The 15,761-nt window shown below is 36.7% G+C and overlaps 1 protein-coding gene across 1 annotated transcript in view; it reads left to right on the top strand.

Annotated features, from left to right (window-relative positions):
* The window catches only part of LOC145674664 (uncharacterized), a 34,330-nt gene extending 18,769 nt beyond the window's left edge, over positions 1 to 15,561 (top strand). The window contains exons 2-3 of the mRNA XM_081744887.1: positions 6,473 to 6,741; positions 15,428 to 15,561. Of these exons, the coding sequence (XP_081601013.1) occupies positions 6,474 to 6,741; positions 15,428 to 15,465 (306 nt within the window). The 5' untranslated portion in view covers position 6,473 and the 3' untranslated portion in view covers positions 15,466 to 15,561. The remainder of the gene's footprint in view (positions 1 to 6,472; positions 6,742 to 15,427) is intronic.
* The last annotated feature ends 200 nt before the right edge of the window (positions 15,562 to 15,761 follow it).

The raw sequence follows: 15,761 nt of genomic DNA, 5'->3' as shown, positions 1-15,761 counted from the left end.
CAACATTATGTAAGGTTGGCATATTCATTAATAATAATAATAATAATAATAATAATAATAATAATAATAATAATAATAATAATAATAATAATAATAATAATAATAATAATAATAATAAATATGAATGTCTTTGGAGAGCCGAAATTATGTGAGACGAACAATGATATGTAGAGGTTTAAGATGGGTGGTCATAGAGGAGGAAAAACCAGGATTTTTCTCTCTCTGACACTCTAACGTTAAGATTATGTGCTGAAGGTAAGAAGCATCATCATTCTACAATAGGTAGCTTTTACGTAGAATATCTATTACTTGAGCTCCCCTCCTTCGGGCAACTTTGCTTATGTAGTAAATTCAAAACAATTTCAATTTAAGACAAATATTTATAGAGAAAATTAAACATTTAATAGGGAAATCTGTTATCAAAATATCCAAACACGTAGATAGAAGACTATGTAGTGAGAAACATTGTGAAACTATAAAATTCTCCAAACTAGAATTAACATTTACTGGAAAACATTCGTTATGCATCAGTGAGCACAGGGGAAATAATTACGAATCTGTTTGCAAACAAAAATTAGAGACACTAATGCAAATGCGACGATATTTTCTTTTCTTTTTTCTTTCTTTTTCTTTTTTTTTTTTTTGGTATCGTCATGAGTTTTACACATATGTTACAATTTGATTCTTTCCCAAATAAAAAATAAATAAAATAACCTTAGTGATAAAAATGACAACAGTACTTCCACGGGATTCGAACCGTCTACCTTCGGTATACAAAGTCGTTGCTTTACCTAACTGAGCTATTTGCTTTCTTTCGTAAGCTGAACCTGTTCTACAATAAAGACGATTTTTCATTACGATTGGGCTAACAATTCGTCTTTTTCCATAGGTAATTTCCACTATTTGCACTATCTATACGTTAATACTTAGCATAGATTCATATATTTGGAGTTCGCTGATAATGCATATAATAAGACATACTAGAAATATTTCGTTAAAATTTTCGTTTGTAGATGTAATCCACGCTTCTCTCAATGACATAGATGTCGCTGCTTCGTGTTGAACTGCAGAATTCCCTCGCGTTCTTGAAAATTTCCCACTTTAGCAGAGTTGGTAATTCTCGAGATTTCTGTCGATTTAATGTTTTTTGCTTCTAATTTCTTTATTTTAAGCTAATATCTAACACAAATATTAAAAACGGGTTTGTTATTAACCTGTCCTGCTGGGGAAACCTTCCGAAATTTCGAACATATAAAGAAAACGGAGATATTTTCAAAAAACTTCAAAATAAAGAGACGCGTCATTTATTTTGCTCATGGTAGTACATAAGATAAAAGGGCAGAAATAATGCCTGTCAAAAAGGGATAAAATAATATAAATAAAAATTAATTTATATTGGATCAAATTATGAGTTCCCTCGTGGATAAGCGATTAGTGTACGCGCCTTTGGCATGGGAGACTCGAGTTTGATTTCTGGTGGAAACTCATGTGGTTCGAATCCCATGTTTAACTGTTGGTCTACGTCTTATATAGTTTCGTTACTGAAAGGGGCGATAAAATCAAATCGAATCAAATCAAATATTGGATCAAATTATCAAAATAATTAGTGTGTCCAACATTTCATTCATTCTTATTGGCGTAGGAGACACGGGTTGGTTTCCTGGCAGAAAGCTATATGGTTCTGATCCCACGTTAAGCTGAGTTCCACGTCTCGTATAGCGTCGCTGCTGAAATGGACCATATAATAAAATTAAATTAAATACTGGGTCATTTTTTAAAATAATTAGTTTTGCTCTGTATATAGCTAGGTAATTAGGCCTAAAAGTTAGGAAAGAAACTAAAAGTCATTTGTATAAATAATTTCCAAACTTAATTATAGGATGTAATACGTAATTCAAGCCAGATACAAATATATTGTAGTGTCCCACGTGATGTGATAAACAAACAATCCCACACGCCAGTGTTTACAAACACCACCACGTGGTTTTGCAAGAAGATTTCACACCAGATGGATCCAGAAACACTTGCAGACGACGGCTTCTAGCCCCTCGCACAGAGCAGAAGACAACATCGGAGCAGCAGCGCCACTGCCACCCAAGGAACGCTATAAATTGGATGGACCACGGCAATTCTGTACCAATTTTCTGGTGACCCTCGTATTGTTTGCTTCGAAGCATTAGGAGTAACCTAACACCAAGGCTTCTAGTCTGCTTCGGTACTACGCCTATCCTTTTTTCTGGCTTAGCCTGCTTCGGGGCTCTGTTGGATATTTATCCTTCCCTCTGCTTGCATCGGAGCTTAGGGTCCCGAATTCCACTCTGCTTAGCCTGCTTCGGGGCTCTGTAGAGATTCTGTCTGCGACCTTATGGTCAAAGACTACTTGTAGCTAACCTTGTATATTAGAGAGATTGTTTGTACAGTATTTTGTAAAAATACCTATATAATGAAACGTTTTATAATAAAAAATGGTAGTGGGAAATCGATTCCGGACACTCTTTTTATTAACGCTCTACCTATACCTATATGGGACAAAGTTTTACAATATAAAATCGTTACGCTTGTAATTCAAAATTATAAAATAACAATATGTAGAAAACAGTCAGTTGCCAAGTCATATAGAGTAGCTCTAAGGTGGATAACACACACCGGTGTGAGTGAATTAGGTCGCCGGTAGATTTGCGAAACTTAATCCATATTTTGAAGCCTCCTCATGTGTATATGCTTTGGTAACTTATCTTTGGCTTCGGATACCAGGGTTCGATTCTCATCAAGAACACGTGAGATTCGGAGTATACGTTAAACAATCGGTCTACGTCTTGGTGCTGAAAATAAATGGTCGAATGAATTACTTGTGGTTTTCTTTAGAAACGATTGAAGTTAATTGCATTTGTTTTAGTGCGTCATAAAATTATTATGGTGTCTCCATTTTAGAAGTAAATAAATAAATATAGGATAAACAAAGTTGGTTAACTTTCAACTAATACTTAACATTCGTGTCCGTTTCAAATTACACTCTTAAGTATGTATGTTAATGAGTATGTAACAGAATGATTTTTACAGAATCGATTGAAACGGGCGCTGTGGCTCAGAACATTCATCTTTGAAGTGAAGAATTTCTGGTGTGATTCACATTCACGCGAGTTTCTGGTGGTCAACGCTGTCTCTCTGGGCTTTCTCCTGGTTCTCCCGTTTCTTCTCACAATGTCATTCCACAAATATTTCGAAATGCACTTCCATTAGTTCATTCGTATCCTTTAGTCTAAAGGCGAAAATGTGGGACGTAAAACTACAAGTTTCATTTCGTTTTATTTACCCCATTGAAAGACTGAATGTAAAATCCTGTGTTAAAAATGAAAGCAAGATTTTGTATTGATTTATTTATTGCAACTTGTTTCACATTTATGAGTAATATTAACTTTATTGCTGAAAAGAAATGAGTTAACACTCATATATATGAATATAGTTATAATTACCTTTAGGGAAATGTGGTAATTGTTTATTTCTTTGGTAAAGCAAACCGTATGGTGACTCAATGACTTCTGTGAGCAAACAAACACTTGTCTGTAAGTCACATTGAGCGCTATCTGGCGAGATATAAAGCTATATTACCTCAAGTATTCTTTGAAATGTGTATTTTGTCTCTGTTTTAATTTTAAAGGTAATTTTTCTTTCCGTAATCCGGGGATCAATGGTAGGGCGCTTATATTTTGAAGTATTCTGCTTTTACCTGGAAACATGTGAGTCATTGTATCCATCTGTTGAATAGCAGGTAGAGAGAAAAGCCGGTGTTTCTTTTGAAAGGAATTGAAGATCTCAAGAAACGGAGTAAAATAACATTTACTTGCATTGTTAATGTTAAAACCTTTATGACGCTGTAAAGTTATATGTTGGAAGATAATATAACATGAAGCAAATCAAAATTTGAAGAATCGGTATAGGCGTACTTTAATATATTTTGATGCTCATACTGCAATGTTTTGTTTGTTTGTTTGTTTGTTTTTTCTGCACAGACCCTTAAAAGAAACGTTCTCTGGGCGAAGCAGTTAACGTCTTCTGTTGCTTATTTTCTACTAAATTGAATTTTTCGTGACTAATATCAACTAATTCTTGAGAAATTCTATTGCAAGTAAACCCAGTAATTAACAATTAAAATGTAAATGCAAATACTCATGTCATGAAATACTTAAAATGAGGAATCTAAAACTATATTTATTTGTTGCATCTATTTTTACAATAGTGTCATTATAAGAGCAACAGTTGCTCACAAGGAAGGGTCACGTAGTGGCTCCGCTGGGATCCGAACGAGACAATTGCGTTTGCATTTTCTATGTTATAACTAGAAGAATTCCAAAGTTATACGTGCCACCGGGCGGAGTTACAACATATTTTCTAATATAAAAGCTACAAAGCTGGCAGAATAGTTTGAACCGAGTCATTGAAACGGTTGGGTAAATGGAAAACTCGGACAATACGTATACCATCATTTTCAAAGATACACCTTTCTGATAAAGAAGTTTGCCCCAGGGTTCTCGCAGGGTCACAGACGGGGTCCAACTCAATTTGTTTTAAATGGCAAGGGGGTTAAATAGCACAACGTTTGAAAGCTGTTGTAAAATGAAAGAAAATGCAGCAAGTTTCGACTCTCTACGACAACCCTGTGCAAAATGGCGGAGGGTCAAAATGTAAACAAAAACTTAAATGAAAAGTCCATGGTCACCCCTATAAATCGGAAACGGTGAGACAAATATGAAAATAGGAAAGGGAGTGTGGCATTATTTTCATAGTACAACAATTTAAGTTAAAGCGTCTTGTCCCAGGTTGCCCACAGGGTCCTAGGTGGGGTCCAACTAAAAGGTTTCAAATGGCAAGAGAGGTTAAGAAGTTCATCGTTTGCAAGATCTTGTTAAATGAAAGTACATGGAACAAGTCTTGACTTTCTACGACACCCCTGTCCAAAATTGAGGCGGGTCAAAATGTAAACAAAAGCTTAATTGAAAAACTATGTCCACCTTGAATCCAAGATGGCCGCTTAAATCCTTTGTGATTCATAACAGTACAAATATGTCCCTATTATTCTCTATTATGTATCTAGAAATAATAGGAAGACTAAAGAACAATTGAACTTCGATTCACTTCAACTATTATTTCATTCGGTAACAACACATATATATTTTGTTCTTAATGCACGTTCGTCACGGTTCTCTCGACATTATTTACTTGAATATAACGAATATGCGATGAACACACAACTCTGACTTCCTACTCATACTGCTAAACAAACATTGCACACCTTCGGGTATTTTTCTAATTTTACGTAGTTCATACGTTAATTCTGATACGTAGTTCATACAAAAAGACTTGCTGCACCAGTAGGTTGGGTGCTCTATTGTAACGTATTCGTGATGGTTACATTTCTATCTCATTCGTTGGTTTGATCGCAATTCTTCAAGCAATACCAAATATACGAAAAGAAAAGACTTGAACTCATGTCCACGTGCACAAGACGTATGTAAATATTTTTGTAACGCTGCACACAAGCTTGAGTTATTCGACAATAACATGTGTAGTACTGGTCCCGACTCTTAAGTATACATAAGAACAATCCCATCTAATGTTATACGGACTTATGGTGGATAAATACTACGTGCGTGGATTTTCTGGAAACGGAAGATTAAATGGAAGAACTGCCTGACCTTCAAAGAATTTTCGTTAGATTGACCCCGCATATTTATATTATTAAGAGTTGAAATGACAACTATAGAGTGAAGCTGAATATTTATTATTATTATTATTATTATTATTATTATTATTATTATTATTATTATTATTATTATTATTATTATTATTATTATTAGCGTACTTTTGAACTTGCACGCCGTAATTACTGCATAGTATGTTATTATTTCTGTACTTTTTTCCTGGATTGAATGTTATTTCGTTTACTAGTGGGCACTAGCTTGTCTCCAGGTCGTCGAATAAATGAATTTCGACATGCGTTCTGATGTAAATAACCTTCCAGAAAACAACCAGTTCGTTCCAAAGACCAGAACTTAACTTTCGAGTAACACTTCCTAAATGTAACACTCCGAATTTGGTAAAATTTGGCAGGTAGACACTACACAAACGAATACGTGTTTTTTTTTAATTTTTTGCGGAAAAACGTCCCCACCCAAAATTTTGAAATTCGACGACCGAAAGGCAAGAAGGAGTAGACCAAAGTGATCGAAATTGTACACAGATATTGTAGACGTAAAACGAGGGAAGATGTGTTTCGTATTTGCCTGGGAAAAAACGGTTGGGTGGGGCAGGAGGTTTGAGGGAGGTTTGAGTTTGTTTTAGTTATAAGCAATTCAGTAGAATACAATACGTTTTCGAGTGAATATTACTGTGATATATTGTGATTTAATAATCTACTTTCTGATATACCTTGATTTGTATTGTAATTTCTATTTCTATGTTTGTTGTTCCCTAGGATGGCAGCAACAAACAACACCAGCGAACTTCATTATACGTTACATATGTCTCGAAAATTGATGAGAAGCCAATTAAAACTGAAGCGTGAACTGGACTACCTGGCACGTGAATTGACACAAATGAATGAGAAATTCCGGCAGCTGAAGCGCGCTTACTTTGAGCGACAGACTATCCTTGAAAGAAATGTCAGATTGCTGCAGTTATCAGGACAAGGTCTTAGGACCTCACAGCGTCTACGAGAGAAGAACGCAGCCTTGAACTCAAAAGGTGAGTTTCTTTTCAAATAACTATCGTTTGACAGAATCTCGGATTTGTTTTTAGTGAAAATTTGCACTCATATTGTAAAACTACTGTAGCCTTTCAAACTATAGAAATTTGATACCGGAAACCGTAAATGGTAGATTTATCGTTTTTTGTTGCAATGAAGAATCAAAGTTAGAACCTGCTTTTGAGACGCAAAGCAAAATGTAAAATGATGCTACTGCTTCAAAATACAAACAAAAGTATAGAGAACAATTGGAAATGATCCCCGAATTCGAGGATTCGTTACATCATATAGGCCAGGGTTTCTCAACCTGGGGTTCGCAAGAGGGTTTCATGGAGTTTGCAAAGATAAGCGGAAAATATGAATATATTCAATTAGAATCTAATACCTTAAATATTTTTAAATATTATTTTCAATTTTAAATGTAAATGTAAAATTTAAATGTAAACAAGTTCTTTTTAACAGATTTGTTAAACAGAACACATATACTACTGTACCAAATTAACAATATGAGGTAACTCAAAATGGCGGCCTCTCGAAAATTAAAATAATCAATAACTTTTTAACAACTATCCAAGTTTTGTTTTACCAAAATTAGAAATCATTTTATTTTTATCATATGATCCAAAATTAAAGAGTTATGAACTTTTAAAATTTCCAAACGGTCTCCATTTTGAAAAAAAAAAAAGTATGACGAATAGGATTCGATATTTGTAATATGAATGAACTGAGTAAATTTGGTTTTAATCCACTCATTTTTAGGAAAGTTACTATATCCACTATATACAAGCAATGAATTCTGCTTTTATAGAAATAGATGGATATCGTGAGATCTCCGCAATAGGTATATATTGAAAATCCCACAACGCCAGGGGGTCGCTGGCAAAAGAATGTGACAAAATGGGGCTCGTGGTAAGAATTATGTTGAGAACCACTGCTGCAGACAAACACGTTACTAGAGCATCCGAGGGTTTGGGTGTAATAATAGTCGTAGTAGTAGTAGTATTTGTTGTTTTGTTCTTATTGTTGTATTAAACCTCGACGTACCTTATTGAAAACATAATAATGCATACAAATAACATCTAAAAGTATGAAACAGCACGTTGAATTTCATGAATAATTTTTAACGACGTTTTATCCAAAATTGAAGTCATTTCATTCTTTGTTTAGCGACTTTGTGCCGAAGTTTTGACAACACTGCTTTGCTATCCACATTGAAAAACAATCAGTCAGTCCATTCAAGCGTTATTGCTTTGTCTATGTCCTCAGGTGATTATTATTATTATAAAACTAACCAAGAAAGTTCTGTCGCTTCTTTACCGACCACCTTCGAACATCGATAAGCCACCTAAGACGTATCTGGAAGATCAAAAATAGTCCCCATCAACATCGACGAACTTCTGCAAAAGTTTTGGAAGACCATGGATTCCATCACCTTAGAACTTGGTGGAACGTGAAGCATTAAGTGCATTTTTCACTTCTACTAGGGATTTGAACTGGCGTCCTCTAAGATGATTGTACAAGGAACGGAACAGGTGATAATTGGACGTGGCAATGTCCGGGGAGGATGGCGGATGCAATACTGTTTCCCATCGAAGGTGTAGAATGGTGTCCCGGGTCATCCTAGCCACGTGGGGCTTAGCGTTGTCCTGTAACAGGAGGACCCCTCTGCGATTCACAAGTGCTGAGTTTTGAGTTTTTCTTGAACACGGTTCAACTGCTGACAGCACACACTTGCATTGATGCTTTGACCAGCTGGTAGCAGTTCCCGATGCACAATGCCGCGAGTAGTATACCAAACACAGAAGGGCCTTCTTATGGTGCAGTGTTGGTTTCGCCTGTTTTAAAACCGGTTCATGGGATGCTAACCAATGATGACGACACCTTGGAGCTTCGTTCAGGAGCCACTTCTCATCACATGTAAACATTCTGTCCAGAAATAACTCCTTCCTCAGACGAGACACCAAAGAAACACAGGTGTCTGCTCACTTGCCTTCTGGCCTGGAGTCAAATCACGTTGTACCCAGCAACCCAACTTGTAGTGCTTCCCAAGTTGATGGAGGTGCTGTCAAATGGTTTCTCCACTTACACTGAATTGTACTCCCAGTTTCTCATATGTCTTGTCACTGTTCGCCTAAATTGCTGCCTGAAGATCTTCATTTTGTGGTGAGTTTTCGAGTGTTACGATACCATCTTAAACTTGTTAAACCACTGCTGCATTGTCCGTGTAATCACGACACCCGTTCCAAAGGCCTGGTATATCTTCCGCCTCGCTGCAGTGTCGTTTGACCCCTGTTTGAGATCGTATAGCATACGTGTCCTTATGACGCTCTGTGGAGGTCCCATTTTCACTGTCCTTACGCAAGTTCACGGTGTAACTGAACAGCCACAACGAGGTAGTATGTTGGATATATTCACACCAACAACTTACCTTCGCCTTATCTCCATTCGCATTCAACTCAAGGTATGAGGGCCAATTGAACAAAGAGCTCCACAAAAGGGACAGAACTTTCTTGGTTACCTTTATAGCTTTGGAAATTGCATTCCCCAGATGCAGTTGTAATAGGAATTGCGAGAAGAATACGGTAGACTACTGTTATGTGATATTATTATAAGAGTCAATAAGGTTAATAACCAAAGCTGGAGAATTGGGGTGACATTAATTGGACCGATCGCTCCAGTCTTAACGTAACAAAATAAGTTATCAGTTAATACACTTGAGGAAACCCTCTTATATGCAGTGTTTTATTTTATTGAATATATGATAACCAGATTTAGAGTTCAGTAATCTACAAATTCTTATCTAAAAAACACTAATTTTCTAGCAAACTTTTACATTGTTAAAGTTTAAATTGGATTTGCACCACAGTTATCTTTAACGTAGCTTACTTTAATTTTATGAGTACGTTTCGTGATATTAATGGTAACACTTCTGAAAGTACCTTAGAAAATGATGGTCCATCATCTCTAAATATTTAATTTTCAAGAATGAATCAGAAAGAGTAAATTATTACTCTTCTTACTCTTCTTAAACAGTCTATCTTTTCCTATGTCGTCGGAACTGATAGCGCCGAGTCTAATGCAAATGCCCCCTTGGTCTACCCACGAGAGGGCTCTTTCTTCGTCAAATTCAATCTTTCAGAACCTGTACAACACTATCCACAGATGGAACTAATTCAATATTTTTCACCAGTTTTTCCAAAAGAGATCCAAAAGAGTAGGGATGCGCACGAGACAAGATTTGTTGCTGTCTGTCTCGAAAATGTGCTGTAGAAGTGATGTCTCGGCTCGAAAAATGTATATTTTTCTATTGGAAGAGCCGTGTCTCGACTCGAATTTTGTCAGGAAAATCCTGTCTCGACTCGTCTCGTGCGCATCCCTATCTGTCAAGGTGGGCCGCAAACGATTTTATTTGGTGGTGACCTAGAAATCAAGTAGTTCCTTTTTCAATACATTAGATCTTCAGCAGAGTTCTCAGTCAGTATATCAGAATTGCAGACATCCTTAGCAAATGCGCTAAGGTTTTATTACTGCGCGAAAGTCAGAACATAGGTCTACCTAGTGTGTAGTATTAATTTGTTTTGTTTAAATTTCAGAAACAAGCGAACACTAGTTATAATTAACAAATTCTTTGTGCCAAAAGTAATTATAAGTTTGTAATTACATCATTAAATTAATAATAAGGGGTATCTATTGAAACTTGTCAAGAAGCACCAGGGAATAGCGAAACGAAGTCCACGAACTACGGTTTAAACTAAACTAAACAGCAGCAATGACTGTGGGACTGAAACTTGAGATAAAGATGAAGCCCTTGCTGAAAATTTGTCTGGCATAACTTCCGGGTACTTAAAAATCAGGAAGAATTATTGTGCTGAACCAATATTTTTCCCCAGGGGACCTAAATAAACCTATATAATGTACCCAACCATGACACATTATCTATCTATCTATCTATCTATCTATATATATATATATATATATATATATATATATATATATATATATATGTGTGTGTGTGTGTGTGTGTGTGTGTGCGTGTGTGTGTGATCACAAAGCACTACTTCTCTTGGTGCAAAAGTACCCTGCTACTTGTTTTATAGCGTATGGTCGCATTGAGTTTGATGGGCAAGCTCGCAATTACTTTTTCGGTCTATATATTTGGTCTAGGAATTAATTCGTGCGGGTGGACAAGAGATGGCGCAACGAACGGAGCGTCCCACAGTTCCGTGTATCCACACATGTGTTGCAAACCCCTGTCATCGCGTATCGTTCGTAGTATAGGGCAGTGGATTAAAGCGTCAACAACACCAGTTTGTAGTTAAGTGAACATGGCGCAATTTGTGCCTGATAAAGTGTTTTTGCGGGGTGTCCTGCTGCATTGCTTTAACATGCAGAAAAGTGCGACTGAAAGTCATCGTATTTTGGTAGAAGTGTATGGTGACCATGCTCTAGCTGAGCGAACGTGTCAGAAGTGGTTTGCACGGTTTAGAAGTGGTGATTTCGGCTTGGCAGACCAAGAGCGAGCTGGACAGCCAAAAAATTTCAAGACGAAGAATTGACAGCATTGCTCGAGCAGGATTCGTGTCAAACGCAGGAACAACTTGCAGCAGCATTAGGCGTTGATCAAACAACAGTCTCCAAACGCTTGAAAGCCATGGGAATGATTCAAAAGATGTCACATTGGGTTCCACATGAATTGAAAGACAGAGACGTTGAAAGACGAAAAACCATTTGCTAATTGCTGCATCAACGACAGAGCAGAAAGGGGTTTCTGCATCGAATTATTACGGGTGATGAGAAGTGGATCCATTACGAGAACCCTAAACGAAAAAAGGCCTGGGTGAAACCAGGTGAACCAGGTCCATCACAACCAAAACGAGATATTCACTGTGCAAAGGTTATGCTGTGCATATGGTGGGATATGAAAGGTGTGGTGTACTATGAGCTGCTGCAACCGGGTGAAACTATGAATGGAGAACGTTATCGACGACAATTAATGCGTTTGAAGCAAGCTCTGGCCAGAACACGACCTGAATGGGAGAACAGACATGATAAACTTATTGTTCAACATGATAACGCTCGCCCACATGTCGCAAAACCGGTCAAAACCTATTTAGAAAATGTCGGATGGGAAGTTTTACCCCACCCGCCGTATTCACCAGACGTTGCTCCTTCGGACTACTACTTGTTCGATTGCATGAACAACGATTTGATTGGACAGCGGTTTACTTCTTCAGAAGATATCGAAACATGGGTCTCTGACTGGATCGCTTCCAAGGATGAGGACTTCTTTCGCCACGGAATCCGTACATTGCCTGACAGATGGGCGAAAGTGGTGGCTAGCGATGGACAATATTTTTCTTAAGGTATGTATGTATTTTGTGTTTGTACTACAGCTTCAATGTGTGCGTACCAACCGCACGAATTAATTCCTAGACCAAATACAGTAATATGTGTATACCACGAGAAGTAGTTTGTATGGTGTGATATTTTCTTAATATTGAAAGAGGAAGTAGTGCTAGATTTCTACCACTTCCGGTTGCAGTAAAGAGATTACAGTAAGACGGAAGATAACCTTGTGACAATTAATTTGCCCTCCCCGCTGGTCTAGTGGCTAGCACGTGTGCCTTTGGTGTACAGGGTCGCGGGTTCGATTCCCGGTGAGAGAGCCTTTTTGATTTTAATTGTCCTCGATGTTTCTGTGTTCGTGTCCCTGTCGTTTCTAGGTAAAGCCAGTTACCCGAGTAAAGCAAGTCAAGTGTTGTTAGCCGTGGTTAAGAAGGGATTTGCAGCGTGACTCTATGATGCAGCTCTCTTAAAAGCGAAGCAGTATGAATCAAAAGAACCTGTTTTGTTTGAAGTCATCTTAAATTATGATATGTGGGATCCAAATATGCGACTAAGTGCTGGGGTGGGTAGAGCGCACGTGAATACTAGGGTCTCGCGGACATGAGGTTGCTTACGGACGCAGACTAGAATCAAATAATTAATATGCCATGATCTAGTGTATCCTATTATGCGTGAATCGCTTTTTGGATCAAAATGTCCAATAGATTTCAGGTGGTGCTTTTGGTGGTGGTGCTTTTGTCTTCCCCTCAAACGAAGTTTCAAATGGCGCCCCTAGAAATAGAGAGGGCTAAAATAATATGATATTCTAAGTAGCATATTATTTATTATTATTATTATTATTATTATTATTATTATTATTATTATTATTATTATTATTACTATTACTATTATTTTGTTTTAGTGATGAAATGTTATTTGGATTTTATTGTAACTGGTTCTCTGGAAATTGAATTAATTTCAGTTATAATAGGTTTAATGAATATGTCTGAGACAAATAAGTTGATTATTAGTAATTGTAAGGGGAATTTGCTCTTACTTTTTGGATCAAAAGTTCAACTATATTTCAGGCAAAAATTTTCTTGTAAGACTTATGTCTCGAGAACTACATATAATGTAGCCAAATTCTAACCATCACTTAACTCAGTATGGTGTGCTTCTTCTGTAGAAAATACGAAAAAACTTGATTTAATGGCCGTCCAAAAATTTTGTGGACCCTGATCCAAAAATTAATTATTAACCAAGATCGCAATCTTTTGATGCATTTTTGATCATTCCTAAAATTCTTGTTATAAACGTTTCTCTGGATGAGATCCATCGTGACTATATTATTTTGTACCGCAATGTCTAATCAGAATAGGCAATGTATGAAGTGGAGGCAGTTTGAATATTGTTTAGAATTCATAATCCAATGGAAAATTTAGAGTGCCTTGAATTCTACAATGCAAATGACCGGCTATGACTTCTAGAACTAAGAAGACGCACAAAGAATGTTGACATGATGGAAAAATCATATAAATACTACCGGATTCTCTTCTGGATATTGGAAGTTCTATTTTGACGTCGAGACTCTGCGAGTCAGAGCATTCATCATTAGTTTTTTTTCCTGCCCCACCATTCTGTCCATCAGAGGTTCTGCTTATCACCGTTACCAAAAGTGATTATGCATTGTCTTCTCTAGTCTTAAAGCCATGCCAATCCTTACCATGCTCTTTGATTATTCAATTATTCAACATCAGATCATTAAATTCTTATTTTAAATTATTTCTGTGTTATTCAATTTTATCTTTGAATTTCTATTCCCATGATTATAATCAATTCTGAGCTACGTTTTCTACGCCACCAAGACGTGTATTAATTTAAATTTCTTCTCGGAGGAATTGGGTGGATGTCAAGGCCATTCAGTAATTTCATGTATGAGAATGGTTTGTGGTTCGCAACCCAGACAAAAGGTCTCCGTTTGACATGCCTCCGGAAGTTTCTAACTGCCTTTTACGTCACAAAACAGGTCTTTAAGGTAGATTGCGAACCTATTTTAAGGTTTTAGCAATATGGTTGTGAGCATGAGTGTGGTCATCTGAATTGGACCTTCTATGGGACATCCTATGTCCTACGTTAAGCTAAAGGAGTATTTGTCAGGAAAATTGATTTAGGAACTTCGTTCTTAGAAGTCTCATAATTCCACAATCATTTATCACTATTGTATAGAACAATTGGGTATAAGTTGATACATTTTATGAATATACCTTTTTTGCTTTATAACAACTTCGTTCATGATTTGTCATTGTTCTTGCATTTCTATGATTGAAACACTCCAAAGATTAACTCCAATGGCACATTGCAGTGAATTAGAGAACAAGAATTTTACGAAAGGTCAAAAATGGATCAAAAGATTGCGATATTGGCCAAACATTATAGGAATGATTCAAAAAAAAAAATGTATCAAATGATTACGATATTGGACCATAATTAGTTTTTGGATCAGGATCCACATTTTTTTTAAACGGCCGCTAAATCGAGGTTTCTTATTTTTTACGTGATAATCACATCATACTGAGTTAAGTGATAGTTTGGGTGTGACTACACTGTGTATAATTCTCCAGATATAAGGTGTCCAAGAAAATTTTTGATTGAAATATATTATATCTTTTGATACAAAACTGAAGAAAACTAGCAGCATATTCATGGACCACAGCATTGTTTTCCTCAGAGAATGGGCGCCCGAAGGGGAGCAAGAGGGGCCCGGGCCCCCTTCTGGCTCACGAAAATGTATACGTAATATAGCAAATCACGTATATTTAAATACCAGAAACACCAGACATAAAACAGCGACCATGTAGATGGGCCCTTCCCTAGAAAATCTTCTTCGGGCGCCCCTGCCTCAGAGACCAATTTTCCAGCATATTAGTTCCATCACTTGAGCAATGGGTAAAATAACCTTTCAAGTATATGTCAGTCATGTTCCGTACAACATCTGATTCCACTGGTAACTCAGCATATTTCAAAGGGTGCTGTACAGCTTTGTTCTCAGTGTAATACGTCAATTAATGAGCATTGTAGTAGTATAATTTTGTAGGTTCTTTAGAAAAGAGCATGTAATTTCGTGATTGGTATACCGTAGATTCCTAAATTAACCATATACGATTCGTGTAAAGAGAGTACAATGAACACATAAAACACTCTCGTGTATCTACTTGCTCACATATCAAGAACTGCTGTAGCTTAACTATAATCTATTTCTGAATCCACTGATTCCGGTTAAGTTCCTCAACTAGTAGTAAAGATGTGGTTATAGCGTTCTTTACCGTATTATTACTCAAATATTCTTCCTTTTTCTTGCAGGCAGAAAAAACAAGAAGCTTGGAAAAGGGAGGAGGTAACGAAACTATCAAGCAACAACACCCTCAATATTTCAGGATGTTGTTCCATATATTTAAGATGGAACAATTGTATGTTCTAAGATAGAAACAAACAATAAATACGATATACTTAAATATGACTTTTCATTCCTTAGACTTTTCCATATGAATCCAGTTCAGCATCAAGGTGATCACATGAATTATATTATTGAATTTTCTCTTAAGTCAGTTTTCTTCTTTTTGCCACAGACTTGGCAAATTGTCACCCAGATACAAATTGAGAGAGTTACTTGCCCAATCACAAATACTTTTATATT

Source organism: Thermobia domestica, chromosome 17 (assembly GCF_964235325.1).
Source record: "Thermobia domestica chromosome 17, izTheDome1.hap1.1, whole genome shotgun sequence".
Lineage (NCBI taxonomy): Eukaryota > Metazoa > Arthropoda > Insecta > Zygentoma > Lepismatidae > Thermobia > Thermobia domestica.
Note: the sequence above shows the minus strand (reverse complement) of the source record. Positions and strands in the feature narration are given on the sequence as shown.